At 37.8% G+C, this 15,872-nt stretch overlaps 1 protein-coding gene across 2 annotated transcripts in view; it reads right to left on the minus strand.

Annotated features, from left to right (window-relative positions):
* Positions 1-334: 334 nt before the first annotated feature.
* PKN2 (protein kinase N2) overlaps positions 335-15,872 on the minus strand; it is a 51,834-nt gene continuing 36,296 nt past the window's right edge. For both annotated transcript variants that reach the window (XM_015870063.2, XM_015870064.1), the window contains exons 6-22: positions 15,573-15,786; positions 12,786-12,971; positions 12,388-12,497; positions 10,615-10,758; positions 10,408-10,483; positions 9,920-10,094; positions 9,563-9,692; positions 8,997-9,133; positions 8,837-8,912; positions 8,662-8,753; positions 7,457-7,633; positions 6,796-6,858; positions 6,631-6,707; positions 5,700-5,842; positions 4,263-4,370; positions 2,838-2,918; positions 335-2,755 (exon numbers count right to left, since the gene is read on the minus strand). In XM_015870063.2, coding sequence (XP_015725549.1) covers positions 2,552-2,755; positions 2,838-2,918; positions 4,263-4,370; positions 5,700-5,842; positions 6,631-6,707; positions 6,796-6,858; positions 7,457-7,633; positions 8,662-8,753; positions 8,837-8,912; positions 8,997-9,133; positions 9,563-9,692; positions 9,920-10,094; positions 10,408-10,483; positions 10,615-10,758; positions 12,388-12,497; positions 12,786-12,971; positions 15,573-15,786 — 2,193 coding nt within the window. In that variant the 3' untranslated portion in view covers positions 335-2,551. The remainder of the gene's footprint in view (positions 2,756-2,837; positions 2,919-4,262; positions 4,371-5,699; positions 5,843-6,630; positions 6,708-6,795; positions 6,859-7,456; positions 7,634-8,661; positions 8,754-8,836; positions 8,913-8,996; positions 9,134-9,562; positions 9,693-9,919; positions 10,095-10,407; positions 10,484-10,614; positions 10,759-12,387; positions 12,498-12,785; positions 12,972-15,572; positions 15,787-15,872) is intronic.

Below are 15,872 nucleotides of genomic sequence, written 5' to 3' on the forward strand. Positions count from 1 at the left end.
AGGGAGGGAATGCTGTCTCCTCCTGTCCTCAAAAGAAGCTTGTGAGGGGAGAAGGCAGAGCCAAGCTGGCCAGCTAATGCATGTGATCTTTTCCTGCTCCCTTCGGAAGGATTGCTCATCCCGACGTGACAGGACTACTTCAATTTGAAAGAAGGTACGTTCAGAGTCGGTTATTTATTTGGACTTGAGGGGAAAAATGGGAGTATGCGGAACTACCGCTAAGAGACTGGCTTTCTGTAAGTCGCCTCCTGTTTGCAAGTTCTTTTCTGAAGTAACCCGTGGGGAAAAACATGGCATCACTTCAAGAAACAGCAAAATCATGTTTGGGACACAATTTACAAATTACTCTATTTAAAACTTTAATTTGTGATATTAATGACTGCAAAACACTTAAAATGACATTGTTAAAGGCACATTTCATTTTAATGCATAGTGTACCATTCTAAAATATCCTAATTTCCTTACAAAGTGCTTGAGCAGCCACATACAGATAAAGTATAGCAAAATATATTTACAATCTAGGGTTTAAAATCTTAATCTGCCTAAAAATATTTTAAAAACTACAGAGATAAAATTAGTGCTTTCTTTCAGCTTAACTGGGTGAACATACCCTGCCCTCTATTTCTTAAGAGATGTACTTAGATTAAAAAAGAGATTTCTGTACAAGATGTAGTTACAAAAGGTATTTTTTCCAGGATACTTTCATAATTGTTAAGCACCCTGTTAGATGCTCATATATATATTTGGGAACCAAGGGGGTAAGCTGACTGTACCTCAAAAGGATTTCATTTCAGCTAGATACAGGAACACAATTTGTTTCTTAAGCTGGAAGCTTCTGTAAAGTTTATTCTCTCCTCTTTAACATGATTTGTGGAGTTGGTAAAGATGCCCTTTCTGCTTCCTGCAGTGGCGGAAGCTCAGTTTAGAACTATTAACCGTTATTCCCCATCGCTTTTCCTCTGCCTGACCCTGCAGGTCTGTCCAGCATCGTGATTTTAAACCACCACCTCAGTGTCCAGTGGTTTCCGCTTCATCTTCACATGATTACAAGTTTTTAATTAATTTCAGTGCAGATTCTACCCATCTTAGCCCACCAACAGCAAACTCTTGGCCAGGATACACCTGTGAGATCGAACACACAAGTTCTGAATGGTGCCAGAACGAAGGGTGACATGGGAAATTTATTTTCTAAGAATCCATGTTTGCCTGCAGAACACCAGGTACCACAACAGGTCTTGGTTTACGAGTACACACAGTGTCCGGTCTAAGTTATTGTTCAACTTTTGAGGTACAGCTTTTAGTGTTAGGAGGTTTATAAAATATACAGTTGTTTGTTTTTTTCCTTAATATAAAAAATATTTATACATTCTGGTATGACGTATTGCTTTCACTCTTGCTAACAGCCAATCTAAGTTCTGGAGTTCAGTGGCCCGTATGACTTTTTTCACTCAAAGTTTGATGCTGTTCACACGGCCACTGTGCAAAATTAACGAAGTGGTAGAATTAAATTACTTGCCTGGACATAAGAATACATTACAACTTCCAAATATACATGTTCACAGCATGTATACATTGAAAATCCTTATGGTTCCTAACGGTGATACGATATTGTACAGCAGATACAGGATGATCTAGGTGGTTAAATACAGAACGGTTAACTTATCCTCCACTCGGTGAGTGGCAAAGGCATGAGTTTGAGTATAGAAGTGGTTGGGCTTGGGAAATATGCATATGCTTTGCTCTTTGTGGTTAGACTGAGCGACATCCTTGTTACATTCTTTGTTTCAACCAGAGTTTTAAGCCGTGCTTAAAAAGCTTGAAGGCAAAACTGTTTGGCAAGTGGCTTTGGTAAACGTCCTGGGTTTTTAGGGATTTTTGTTTTTCATGGAAGCACTTATGCTGTTGTTATCTCAAAGGCAAGGCATTGAACATTTTTCCTAATAAATACCATAGAAAATTTATAAAACAAGGCATTATCTGTTCTCAACACCATTTTAAGAACACAAGAGGAAGGTGTACATAGAAATGTGTAGTTTTACAGACTGCACAAGGTATTTAACTGAAATAATTTGCCTTCTCCAGCTAGAACCGTGTTCTGTGTGAGTGTCATCACTATCACAAGCTTCTACTTCGTGTGGCTGAGTAGCATTACGTGATTACCAACTCAAAGCCCGCTTTTCCCACCTAAGGCAGATACTTTAAAAATGTGATCTGCTGTGGAATAGTGAGAAACAGTACAGATCCAAATGTGCCCACGTGTGGCAAGCTCAGTACAGCCTGGATTCACCCACTCAGCTTAAGAACTCCATAGAACTGCTTTCCAGTGCTCAGATAAAAAACAATATACAAAGAGGCCACTCTTCACAAGAGTGTTAAAACAGTACTTAAAAAGGATCTTCATGTGATTAAAAAAAAAAACAACCACAAAACAAAAAACAACCAAAACGAAACAGAAGCTACAGGTGGCACAGAGAGCAATTGGAGGGGCGGTATTCTTCTGAGAGAGGCATTCTTGTGAGCCAGTCAGCTAGGATTTCACAGTGTCTAGGAGTTAACACCAATCAGCAATGTAATCAAAATCTCTGAACATCTCCTGCTCTTCTTCTGAAAGTATCCTTGGTTCCCGAGGTGGAGTGAGGATAGGTGCTTCAGAGGTAAATTCATCATCAAAATTACTAACATCTTCTCTTCCTCTAATGGTGGGTACAAAAGGAGGCTTCACTTTCTTGGCCAGTAAAGCATTCCAGTCTATTAGCTGTAAAATAAACCAACTGGCGTTGAGTTTCCCATCTCTATTCCTTCATGTCCCTGTAAAAAAAATGCTGGCTTCTACTCACCCGGAAGAAGTGATGCTTCTTCACATCCTCAGCATCTTTCTCTCCAGCTCCAAGACGTCGCTCTGGATTTCTTCGTAGCAGCTGACAAAACAAGAAAGATTTAAGTGTGAAAATTCAGAGGTAGTGAGAGGAATGAAGGACGAGTGTTACTGTGTAAGAGTCAAAACCGAGACTAAATGGACGGTGATGTTCATACTGCCGAACTCAGAAAATTCATGGTCCTCAGAGAAAGGTAAAGATGAAACTCTATGTAGAAAGAGACAACATTTCTCTTGCAGTGTCAGCTGAATCTCACACGTAGATTATACAAGCAGCCAAGCTCTGAATATGCACTGAGTGGACTTGCCTCTCTTACTCTGCAAATCTTAGCACCAGAAGTAATTTGTGGGAATAGTGTTCAGCACAGATAATAAAAAGTGGACTTTCTTAAGGAGAGGACAGAGAACTTTCATAAGCTAAAACTTCTGCTTGCTTGGCTCAGAAGAGAACAAACCTGATGAGGGTACTTCAGTGGTCAGTAGGTTCCTTCCTTTGTTTTTCCCTCATTGTGGCATACCTTCTTTAGGTACCGCCTTAAAAGAGTGTTTGTTTTTCCTTCCTTTAGAAAAACAATCCTCTTCCTGGCAGGAAGCATTCATTTTGAGCTACAGAATATTTCTGCGTTATTGTATGTAATCATTGACAGTACTTACTAAGACATGCTTTAACTTACACACTACTGCCTATTCCTAAATTGGGTGCTCGACTAACAGTGCTCAGTGTCAGACTTTGAACCAGCTCCAAGAACTGCCCTTCCGTCAACTGAGATGAGCCTCTAACTCAGACACCTAAAGAAGTTAAAAGTCTGGAGTTAAGTACAGGCATTACAACATGGAATAACATTAATAAAAATCACAAAATCGGCTGTTCTGTGGGAAGAGTGGGGCTCTGTAGATGCCACGTGTATGGTGTGCCCTGCCCCACTTGGAATGAAACCAAAAAGAGTTAGAAGTCTTTGAATTAAAATATTCATGTGACTACGTTAAGCTACCAAGTCAGTCAATGCAACAGTGTTCTGTAAGAAAAAGAAACCTGAACTTCTCTAGTTAGATATGATTATGAAACTTAGTTCTAGGAGAAAATAGAGCTCTAGTGTTTTACATTCAATAAGAAAAGCTTGCTCTTGTGTAAGAAAGTGAAATGGCACTGAGCTTTCTTTTAAGATGAAAGTGGGCAATGGTGTGGCACAGCATAAATGAAGCAAGTCTGAAATTTAGTTGTAGGAAAAAGAATGAGTACAGGTTCTTAAAAGTATTCTGTTCACTGTGAAATTATTAAATTTATTAAGTTATTATTTATTAAAAGTCACTAAATTTATTAAAAGACAGAAGAGGAAAAAGGACAAGAGGGAAACACTAGTTTTTTTAAATTAATGTCATTTCTTACCCGTCTCATTATAGAGATGGCTTCTGTAGACAGGAATCGTGGATATCTTACTTCATCATTTACAATACTGTCAAACACTTCTTCTTCATCATCTCCGGGAAAAGGAGACTATAATCAAAGTGATAAACCCCACAGTTAGTAACCAGGCTTAAAAAAATCACAGTTTAAAGAAGGAAAAATTGCAACGTTTTCAGCTGACAGCTTGGAGTTGGTCTTCTGAAATTGAGACTTTACTTTCCCTGGAAACGTGCAATCCTTCTCCATAACTAAGAGGGGAAAGGAAGCTGTTCTTATCCCTCTTTTTATTTTTATTTTTATTATTTTTAACTAAAGGGCTGTGCTTTAAAAGTATGTTTTTAAAAGCAGAAAAGCTGATAAGTCTTTTAACTCTTGACACAAGACAGGCAGACAGACATGTGGAAGGCAATTATTAGCTCTTCACTGGGACAGCTGTAACATGTGAAAGGCTGATTTGTATCCTTAGCATGTTATAGCTTAAGAATATTTCTGTTTTAGAGTGGTCTGAATGGTGCAGACCTCACCTTGCAAGCTTTTTGTCCTTTTATTTTCCTCCTTACAAAACCTGAAAGGAGCCATCTTTGTTTTAAAAATAATAAAATGGTGAACAAATCTATATTTTTCCCCCACATTTTTAGCATGCAAGCTGTTATCATGTTACTCTGGAGATGACTCTAACATAGACCTGGAGACAAGGCTATGTATGCAGTGCTAAGTAACTACTCAATAATAATTTCTTTGTACCATCTCATTTATACAGAACTTGGGCATTCTGTTCTAACGTGTAATTCAGATAATTGGTAACTTTGCCATAATCTTTCACTACTACCCAGTTCTATGAATTAAGATTTTCTTCCATTCAAGCTACGGGAGTTAAGGAGTTGATTTTTCAAGCTCAGACATTTGAAAAAAGAAGGCTGCTGTAGCATTCCGCATCCAAATTTGACAATAAAAGATGAGGTAACTGAAAAGAATAGTTGTTATTGCTCTGCCCTGCATGCTACATTCTGAACTCCTCCAAAGCAAACGTGCCATTTTCTTGCTTGGAGACACTGATATTAATGTGCCATTACCATAATTTGATTTAAGACATAATGATGTAATTAGAAGCAAACCAAACAAATTCAGAGCTTAAGTCTTAAACTGACTGACTCATTTGCTTCCAGAGCAGCTGGTAACTTAGGCCCATAACATGACTAATCAATTCTGGCAGTGTTACGAGTAGTGAGTATCAGTTAAATAGTTCCTGTTTTTTCTTAATGAACCTTGAAGATGCTCAGTCTAAAACTAGGTGAGCCCATACATACACAACAGTTATGTTGATATACTGTATGGGGCATATTAAATGTTTCACAGGCCAGTATTTTGAATTTTGTAACATACGTTATTACAATTGCATTGCATCCTATTGGAACGTACCTCACCAACAAGCATCTCATAGATAAGGACACCAAGACCCCACCAGTCCACAGCTCTTGTATAGGAAGTTTCTGTCAGCACCTCTGGAGCAAGGAATTCTGGTGTGCCACAGAACGTGCTTGTTCTGTCTCCAAATCCCATTCCTGAAAGGTTACAATTAATGAAAAGCAATCAAGTTTTCCGCAACTTCACAAATAATTTCTTTATCAAGTAAAACCTCTCTAACACAACTTCAGTTAAGAGCTTTCCTAGTCCTTGTTTCCTTCTGTCATTTACAGAACTTTAGCTGAAGTGACACAACTTGTTCAAGGTTATTAAAAACAACAATAGTGCCTGAGCACCGGTTAAACTTAACTTACAAAATTCCTTTCCCTCTTATGTCAGCTAGAAATGAAATATTCTGGAGACAGACTACACAAATTGAAAAAAAGGATGGACCTTTTCAGATCTTTCCTCCTTTTGGGGTTGGAGAAAGATGCTTCTTTCAATGCAGACAAACCCCAAACATCTTCAAGCTGGACACTTGAAAACTACTTTTCTTGCTTCTCGGCCTCCCTTTTGGGATAAATTTTCCCTTTTTTAGCTAATACACTAAGAATATGGACATGACAGACTAAGAGTTGCACAAATATTTGAGAGTTAAAAAAACATACAAAAAATTGAGGTGTAGCGTGATTTCACTGCACAGTGCCAAGTTTGGTTTAGAATAAGGAAAAGAGTTTCAGAGCATAAGATGAAGTAAGAGTCAGCTGTGAGCTATTTCTCTGCTAAAGAACTTTCTTCTATCTCCTCTAATTGTATTGAGACATATTCTTCCTTCAAATGATTCCAGATCAATATTCAAAGTATACATTTGTCATTAAGGAACAGTCAAGTGCAAGTATGAAAGCTGATGGAACTTCCCTAAAATAAATGAATAAAGAGCCGTTACCTTCTTTGCACAGACCGAAGTCAGCTATTTTCACAAAGCCTTCTGTGTCCAGCAATAAGTTATCCAACTTCAGATCTCTACATCAACATTGGAAAGTAAGGTTTCTTTAGTGATATTTGAAATCACTGAAATACATCTGTCAGAAATGCGACAGTGACCACTTACCTATACACTATTTTGTGTTCGTGTAAATACTGAAGCCCAAGAACAACGCACGCGGCATAGAATCTGTTGAGAAAGTTGAAATTTGAAGTTTCAGTGGATTTGAGTCCTGCTTTTCAGAATATGAAGCTCGTCATAACGCATCTGTTTTGTTAGCCATCCTCTGAACATTATGGTCTGCATTTTCTGGTACTGATTAATTTTATACAGGGTCAGAATTTAAAACTCTAAAGTATCACCAGTGTTCAAACTTGCAAGGTGTACGCATGTTTACTTGGCATGAAGGAAAAGTTCTGTGTAGGGTTCGCCATTGTGGCACTCAGGGATTTCTCATTTGTCTTATTCCTTCCTTTTTTTGGCCTTCCATCTTATTTTAACTTCTCATTTAGTTTTCTAAAGTGATCTTCGCAAAAAAAAACCCAAACATTATAAACATGAAATATCTACATGCCATTATTTGCATTCAACTTAAAGTCTGGTACACTTAATGTGCAGATATGTGTTTTTTTAATTAGAACTGATATCAGTGTCTGCCCTTTTAAAAACTCAGCGCTACTTCTGAAGTGATGCAAGGTAGAGGCATAAGGCAGTAATGGAATTCTTGCCCAGTGAAACACAACAAACAGCCCTTCCACCAATGCCACAAAAAGGGCTGGGTACTCACACTGCTCTTGGTTCAGAGAAGACATCCGTGTGAATGTGCATCATCAGATCCCCGCCAGCAGCATATTCCATTACAAAGCAAACGTGATCTTTGGTTTGGAAACAAGCGAAAAGATTCACCAAGAAGGGATGTCTTACGCTATTCACAGTTTCAAATATTCGCTTTTCACACATCAAGCTGCAAATAGAAAAAAAAAAACACACCAAAAAAATCAGTAAGACCTAAAGCTGAATCCTGAACCCACAGTTTAACTATCAGAAAAGTGTTGGTAACTGAACATAACATATGTGTTCTCCCCCCCCCATTCTTCCAAATAAGATAACAAGAATATTTGTCTTTAGGAAAGAGCTTTTAATATTTCCACACGTATTAAATCAATGTCAGGATATCCAAGAAGATGCATTTGGTCTTTCACAAGTGAAAAAAAGGCAACTTAGTGGTCCCTGAAAACAGAATCCTGCTCATTTTCCTTACAAATTTGTACATGTCAATATCATGCAGCATCATGTTGCAGCCATTTTAATCATGTATAACATATGTAGGCCAAAAAAGTTACAATATTGTAGATATCCATCTTCGAGCACTCCTTGATTATCTCTCCTTAATGCAGTTAATTGTCAGCTTATTCTTAACACAGTTATTTATTTTTCTGCAACATAAACAGCTGTCATTGGACAGCTGTAGAAGCACCTTCTTGTGCTGAACCAAGATAGTTTTGTAAGTGCTGTTTGACTTCCATACAGAGAAAAATGTTATTTCTTGGACAAAGATTAACAACGTGAGTGTAGCATACATGAGACTCAAAGGAAAATATGAAGAACAGAGTATGACAGTGTGTTACAAGTTGAGAAATACCATCTTATGTATTTCTGCCAGCAAAGAAAGCATAGTCACTGTCTTCTTGGAATGTGATGGAATTGATGATTACAAGAAATCTGAATAAAAAAACAGGATTGGCTTTAAAGCCAGAGCTGTAATACAGGCATGGTAAGAGAAGCACTAAAATTAACAGTATTCTTGATCTGTCCTGCTTCTTCCTTGCCCCAGAAGAAAGGCTACAGGACTGTAACAGCCAGCTGAACAGGGAGATTTGTTTTGCCCTTTCACTGAAAGCAATTACTGTTGCTAGAGTTTATAGTTATGCCGCATGAAGAAAAAGCACAGAACTGATGTAGAGAATCCATGCAGGATATTTACAAACTGACCTGTCTACTTCATCACGAGCGACAATATCTCCTTTCTTTAAGGCTTTAATAGCAAACATCTCATTTGTGTTTTTGTACTCTGCCAGCAGCACCTGAAACAGAGGAAAAATGACTTAAGACTTAAATCCAGTTTTTCACAGAGCCCTGATATCTGATACAGCCTTTTCACATTTACCTTTCCAAAATGCCCTCTGCCAAGTACTGCACAACATCTGAAGTCCTTCAGGCTGAATTGAAATCTTTGTTGTGTTCTATGTAAATAAACACATACTTTCCAGTTAGCTGACATTAATGAAGGTTATCCGTATACAACACCAAAATCAAAGCATTCTTACCTTCTATCTTCAGGTTCTCGGATGTTGGTATATTTTGTGTCTGAATGTGGAACATCAGACTCACAGATTATTCCAGGCTGGAGTTTTGGAACGATATTATTTCTACCATTCTCAAAATCAAAAGTTGATACATCATCCTGTGAAGAAGGCAGCATTTGAAAATCTAAAACAGGTTGCTAAGGCAAAGAGATGCAGAAATTTTTACCTTACAAGTCCCATATGCTTAACATAAACATTATCTAAGTTAAAACATTATACCTTAAGATGATACACATAAACAAGCCTTTAACAGAATGATGAAATCTACTCCTCCAGTTATCCTGCTCTTTCTTAAAAAACACGAACAACGACATGTCCTGAACACTCCCATGATTTTTAGGCATTTTTTTTCCCCCTCATCTGAGAAATCACAGGAATAGTTTGCCACCATGGATAATCACAGCATCCTGCTTAGACTATTTTGTATGTGTAAGTTACGGGAGCATAATACAAGAAGCCCACCACAAAGACATCAACATTACAACCCTGGTAAAACTACACAGCCTGAAATTCTTAACTTTACTTGCCTGAGCTGGCATATCAGGAGCCTTCATCTCAGAGGAAGGTTCACATATTTCCCCAAGGGAAGATGCACGAGGTGGAGCAGGTGGAGGCTCAGGCTCCAGCTCAAAGTCCAATTTGGCTACAGGAGAGTCACTGGCAAGAAAATAAAATATCTTCTTAGCACACAGCAGAGAAAGGTTTAATAAACACCAAACTTAAACCTGGATGTTACGCACCATCTGTCTATAAAACAGATTTCCAAAATAGAATGCTGGAAGGTCTTAAGTGTTGCAGAAAACTCATTCTACATACCTTTTAGCATAAACGTTTTACTACTTTACTCTCTCTTAAGAGCATTAAAAGCTGTAGGTGTTCCCTACCTGGCTGGCAGCGCCAGTTCAGGAATGCGCGCATCAACCACTGGCACTGCAGCAGGTACTGGTGCCTGAGGGCTGAAGGTGCCAGAGTGGTTCACTGTAGGAATAGCTCTTCTCACCAGCCTTCCCCAAGTGGCAATATTGATATTCATTTGAGGAGCTCTGAGAAACGTTTTGCCTGAGCACATTGTGAAAAAAGAAAGCGCAAGTCATTTCCTGATCAGTGTATTTTATCTGCAACTTTTTTAAAATTATCATATTCATCAGTGTTTAGTTTATGAAGAACAAACTCAATTTGAAGTACTCCTTACAGTTCACCATTGTTCACTATTAAGTTCTGATGTATTACAAGGAAAAAGATTTTCCTAGTGCAGTGCCAAATGCTTCGTTATCGACAGCTTTATTCACAGACCAGCATTAAATCTCAGTGTGAGAATATCACAGATACGTGTTATCTCAAAGCCTTACACACATATGTACTAAACAATTACCTTGCTGTTTTGAAAAAATTTTCTTCTGTCTCTGAAGTTTTGGTCTTCTTTCAATAACTGGATTAAAAAACGTGACCTGCAGTTCAAGTAACGCATGTTATAATTCAGGTTAACAAAATGCATCCTTGAAAGTTTAAGAAATTGTTAAGCTACTCTGCAAGACAATATTTGCAACTATGCCCAAGCGTTTGCAGGAACAACTCTTACCTCTGCAAACAGAGTGCCCTGGGGTTCAAGATACAGACACATGCCGTGCCGCTGGTTGTCCAGGAAATCTTCCAGCCTCAGAAACTTCACTGCACACAGGGATCTCCAGTCACGCCAATAAACTGAGATTTCCAATTCACGTGACTATGACAGCAAGCACACAAACAGGAACTTACTTAGTAGAAACAGTTCTGCAAGACATACCTCTCCACAACCATAAGATCTAATGCTTCACAATCAAGATACAGAGCAAACTCTCACGAGGATGACTACGTCATTCTGCATTGGTTCAAAAGTGATCTCCAGCATCCAAATAAACAATGTAAAATTACCAAGAATAGAAGGCAAGAGTCAAAAAAAATTCACCGCTTTTCAGTCAGTCTCACAAAAGCACTAATTCAGAACCTTGTAGCTTAAGCTCTGCGAACAAGTTTTTAACTGTTCTTAGGAAGCTCAGCTTTGCTAGTTTTTTTACATTACACACATGTCAACTGAATCTCATGGCTGTACAGTGACACTTTGTGCTTGGGTCCACCTCATGACGTGTACCTCAAGACTTTATACACCATTTCTAGAATTACAGGCAGTTTTTTGTAACATGGTCATGAAGGGCCTCTATCTTGCCAGTGGGATTATTCTTTCTTAAGGTGTTTTATAAGCTCTGTACAAAACTTGCTACAAACTGCAAAATCCTGTAGCTCATCATCTCACCCTCTTTATCTGATAGGTGTGGGTTTTCAAGGAAACAAAGGTTAAGAGGAAGCAACGGAAACGCATCATAGGGTTGAGAACATGGGTCTGAAACAGAGCGGGGTGATAGGTGGCCACACCCAGCAGAAGCAAGATTCTTTTCTGGCACCAAAAAGCCACTTAAAAAGCCATCTGAAAATAATACGCAAAAGGTGACAGGCTGAACAGCTGCTAGTTTAGTTCTGCACTCCTGCTAGGGACCTGGATTTCTCTAGATACAGGTCTAAATCTGCTTCCTTTCTTAACCATGGAAGGGATGATTTAGCTTGGCTTAGACAGGTGGGGTGCTGAGAATGAAATACTGGTCAGTACTACCAGGAAGGTAGGGATGTTTTTTTTCCTGTTTTTATTCATTTTTTCTGTTTATGTATATGCCTGAGATGCCATTTAGGTTTCTAAAACAAAGCTTCATTTTTAGCCTACTTTACAGGGATTGAAAAAATGATATCTTTGTACCGTTAAAATACTATGAGTATTAGGTACCTATAAATACATGTCAGAAATTCTCTTCTGAAGGAACATGGTAAAAAGTTATCAAGCATCATTCCAAATACTGAAGTCTGTCAAAATAACACTTATGGTTCTAGGAAAAAAATGTTAGTGAATTTATTATTCGTGAAAAATAAGAACTGATCTGCATCACCCGAGAACATGTAATAATTGGGGATAAGCACTGCAAAAATTCTATGATACAGGTCTGCCAAAATATCTGAGCTGTATTTGCTACAGTTTCCTTTTAAATGAAAAGCTGATTTCAGCACCTTTGTTACAGGCTAAAAAGATAGTAATGATAGGCCTTGGAAAAGACATTACTCTGTGTAAGGAAGAACAGATAAAAGTTGTAGAACGGCAACCCACCAAATCAGCTTATCTCCGGGTTACTCTTTCTGTTAAGGACAAAAATATTTGTGTACATATAATTTGAACTTAACCACCACAGCAAATAAATAAATAAATAAAGCAATATTACTTTAATCTACGTAATTAACTATATATGTCAATGAAGTAAGACTGCATCTTTACCCTGTCTAGTTCCAGTGTAAATTTCTGATCCCACGACTGATTGGAAATAGGTTTCCAGCTAGTCTGACCAACCACAGTGTTATCCAGCTTCAGTACAGCACAGACTTCATCTGTAAGTAAAGTACACAAACTCAGCTTAGAACTATAAGAGGATTTTCCACAAACAAAGAGGTCTTCAGTAAGTTTCCCTTAAAAAGAGCTCTCATATTTAATTGGTTCTTACAGTCGTAATAGTGCAGGCTTTTTTATTTCTATTTTTAAATCCATAACAACTCAACAGCTGAAGGAACAGCTAATTTTACAGCTTCAAGTCAATTTAGTGTTTCTAATTACAAAACACAGCATGCATATTAAAATGTAAATAAAAGATAAGCATAAAAGTAGAAAGTATACTCAACTGGACAAGTCATCAGTTTTCAGAAGGTTTTTACTAATCCCAGCTTTAGCTTTAGTGGTTCTGCCCATGAAAGTTGTTCTGACTTCATTTGGACTCCAACCAGGTAGAGTAACTGATGTGGCTTTCGATCGTCCGGGGACATTTTCTAAGATGTCTTGGCAGCCCATTAGCCGAACTTCCAGGGTACCTGGAACGAGACAAACAACTGCTTGTCAAAAATTTCTGTGCTCAGATGCGCCAAATGAATGACTACTGATTGGTATTATGGCAGTAGCTCATATTGCAAACCATGCTGGGTGTAACATAAGTCAGATAAAAAACAAGTGATAGACTTAAGACAGACAAACCTGAAAATAAGCATTAAAAAAGTGAAGTATGTGAGAGTCAGCCTTCAAGAAGGAAGCAACAGTTCACCACAATGCCACAAAAACAGTTTTTGTTCTATAGTTTAGCCTCAGAAAAACTTTTCTTCTTTTAAGAATCGAACTGACTTGGGTTCAAGTACTAGGAAAGTGTCACTTTCTAAAGTGACAGATTTAATATTGCTCATGGGACAGTATCAGTTTTTCCTTGAGATTTACATAGCCAAGTGATACTGGATAATAAGTAAGCAATATTGAATAGATTGCTTAATATGAACACACTGACTGATGAGATTTCATGTTTAAAATAAAACAAGAAATAAGCTTTGCCTGCTGGCTGCTTAAGTCCAGAGTTAGTATATAATTTACAATCACTGAATTGTTAGAACTGTACTGAATTGGGATTTATTAAAGCTGATACAGTTGAGAAGCTGCCTTCCAGCATCTTCAACCAACTGAGGAAGAGGCTGTGGTTTCAAGTTGAAAGAGCTTCCTCCAGCAGCACAGCAGCATCTGAACGAAACGGATGGCTTACTGTATCCTGTAAAGATAGCATCCGTGCAGCTATGACACAACTAACAGTGATGAAACTGACTATTAAAAGTGGTGAAATTAGTTCATAACCATGTTGTCACCTGGAAACACAGCTCCTAGGGTAGCGTACCTCCTATGTACGTAACTGCAAAACTTAAAAATACTCTTTTGTAACAGAAAGCTGAATCAGACCAGACCTACAAACAGCCTGGCAATGCCATAGCCCACAAAACAGACTCTGACAGACCAACCTGAGATCAAATTCCATCTTGTAAGGATCTAACAATCATACGTGAGAACAGCATAATGGTACCTATAGCAAAGATTCTGTTGGCTCCCCAGACAGTTTAAAAAATAAAACAATACTTCATTCCAAAACTGTTTAGAAAAAAATCCCAGTAAATTAATGTGCAGAAAGATCATAATCTTGTAGAATGAGATACGTACGAGAAAGTCCCATTGGAGCATTTAAAATAGCATGACATTAGCATTCATCTGTATTTCACAAAATGTTAGAGGCCAAATACAAAGACACTGCTAAATCTAGTTCAATACAAAGGCTCTGTGAAGTAAATGTAAAAGTGACAAGTTAAGAGCTTTACAAGGATGTAGCTCTGTTTTGTTAATTCCTATTAGAAAGTACCAGTATATACCTTAATCTGTACCTACTGATTGTATTCAGAGAGGACTTGGTCACTGCAAGGTACATGACCTATGATTATCTTCTACTAAAAAAGACTAAAAAAGGCTGCTTAAAAAAAAGCCCGCATCACAGATCATTTGTGGGGGATCTTTTTTGTCAAGTAGAAACTCTCTACTCTGTATCCTCACAAGGGCTCTTGTCTGAGGTTCTGATGCTTTTTACCCTTGGTTACTTTTGGTAACAAAATGTAGGGCAAGTCGTCTTGTCCATTATTGCTGCAGCTTTGCAGTAGAGTTCCTCTTTTTCTTTTAAAATAGAACCCTACTTGAAAACTAAATTCTGGTAGCAGTTATACACACTTGAAGCAACCTTTTTCCTCTGTTGATAGTTGGCTTAATAGTTACACTTAGAACTGTGTAGGAAAAAAACCAAACCAAACTCTGTACTAGCTATTCTTATGTAGCCACTTAATAATTGTATTTAGTAATGCAACATATCTTCAAGGGTTCAAAAGTATTTATTTAAGAGCATCAGCAGGGAAAGTACTTAAAAGTTCTGTTAAAGTCCAGCTCATCTGTTTGAAAAGTTTACTTCTAATGAAGGTCAAAAATTTGTGAACCCAACTAAGTGAAATTGCATAAAGCTTATAAGTATGTTCCCTCACAGCAGGTTACATCTATCCTTTAGCAGGGGCTTTGATAGCTCTGTGCATTTTTGTTAGGATCTCCCCCTTTAGTTTAGAAATAAGCAAGTTTCTAGTAATATAAATCTCACCTTCTAGGAAGCCACTGAAGTCCAGTGAGTAAAACAGGGATTGGGAAGAAATCTGGGTGCCTATTTCCAGCTCTGCCATACTTGTTATGTGACCAGAGGAAGTCACTTAACCCTTCTGCACCTCAGTTTCCCCATCTGTAAAATGGGGATAATAACACCTGCCCACCTTTAAAACTGCTTCATAATCTGAAGATGAAAAGCAGTTAATGCTCATAATATTGTTCACTAATGACCTAACAAAGTCAGAACTTCACTTTTATTTTAGCAGGATTAGAAAAAGGTGAACAAATAAATCACAGACATTGCATTATTCACTTCAAATCCCTTTGTATAAAAAAATAAAAACAGAAACAAAAAAAATCTCAGGCCAAACTAAACAACCAACAATGAAATATTTCCAGAAAGGCAACAAAGTTAGTACTAAAGACTGGTTTTATACCATGTAATGAAAACAAACAAACTCCATAAAGCATACCTGTTAAAGCTGCTGGTTTGGACAGTGTACTGTATTGGTTCTGAGTAGATATTACACTTTGACGAGGACTTAATGTGGGTGAAGAGACCAGTGAGAGCTCCTCTATAATAATACCACTTTTGGGATGGTTTTTAGGAAGTTCATTCAATCTCTGTTCCAGTGAATACTTTAACAGGTCCAACTTCTGGCTCGATTCATTAAATCTTGCTTGTGCCTTTTTAAAATACAAAAACAAATACAATATTTGATGTTTTTTTCCCCTTGAAAGAACACTTAAAGTAAAGTTTCAGAAACTGTCAT

Source organism: Coturnix japonica, chromosome 8 (assembly GCF_001577835.2).
Source record: "Coturnix japonica isolate 7356 chromosome 8, Coturnix japonica 2.1, whole genome shotgun sequence".
NCBI lineage: Eukaryota > Metazoa > Chordata > Aves > Galliformes > Phasianidae > Coturnix > Coturnix japonica.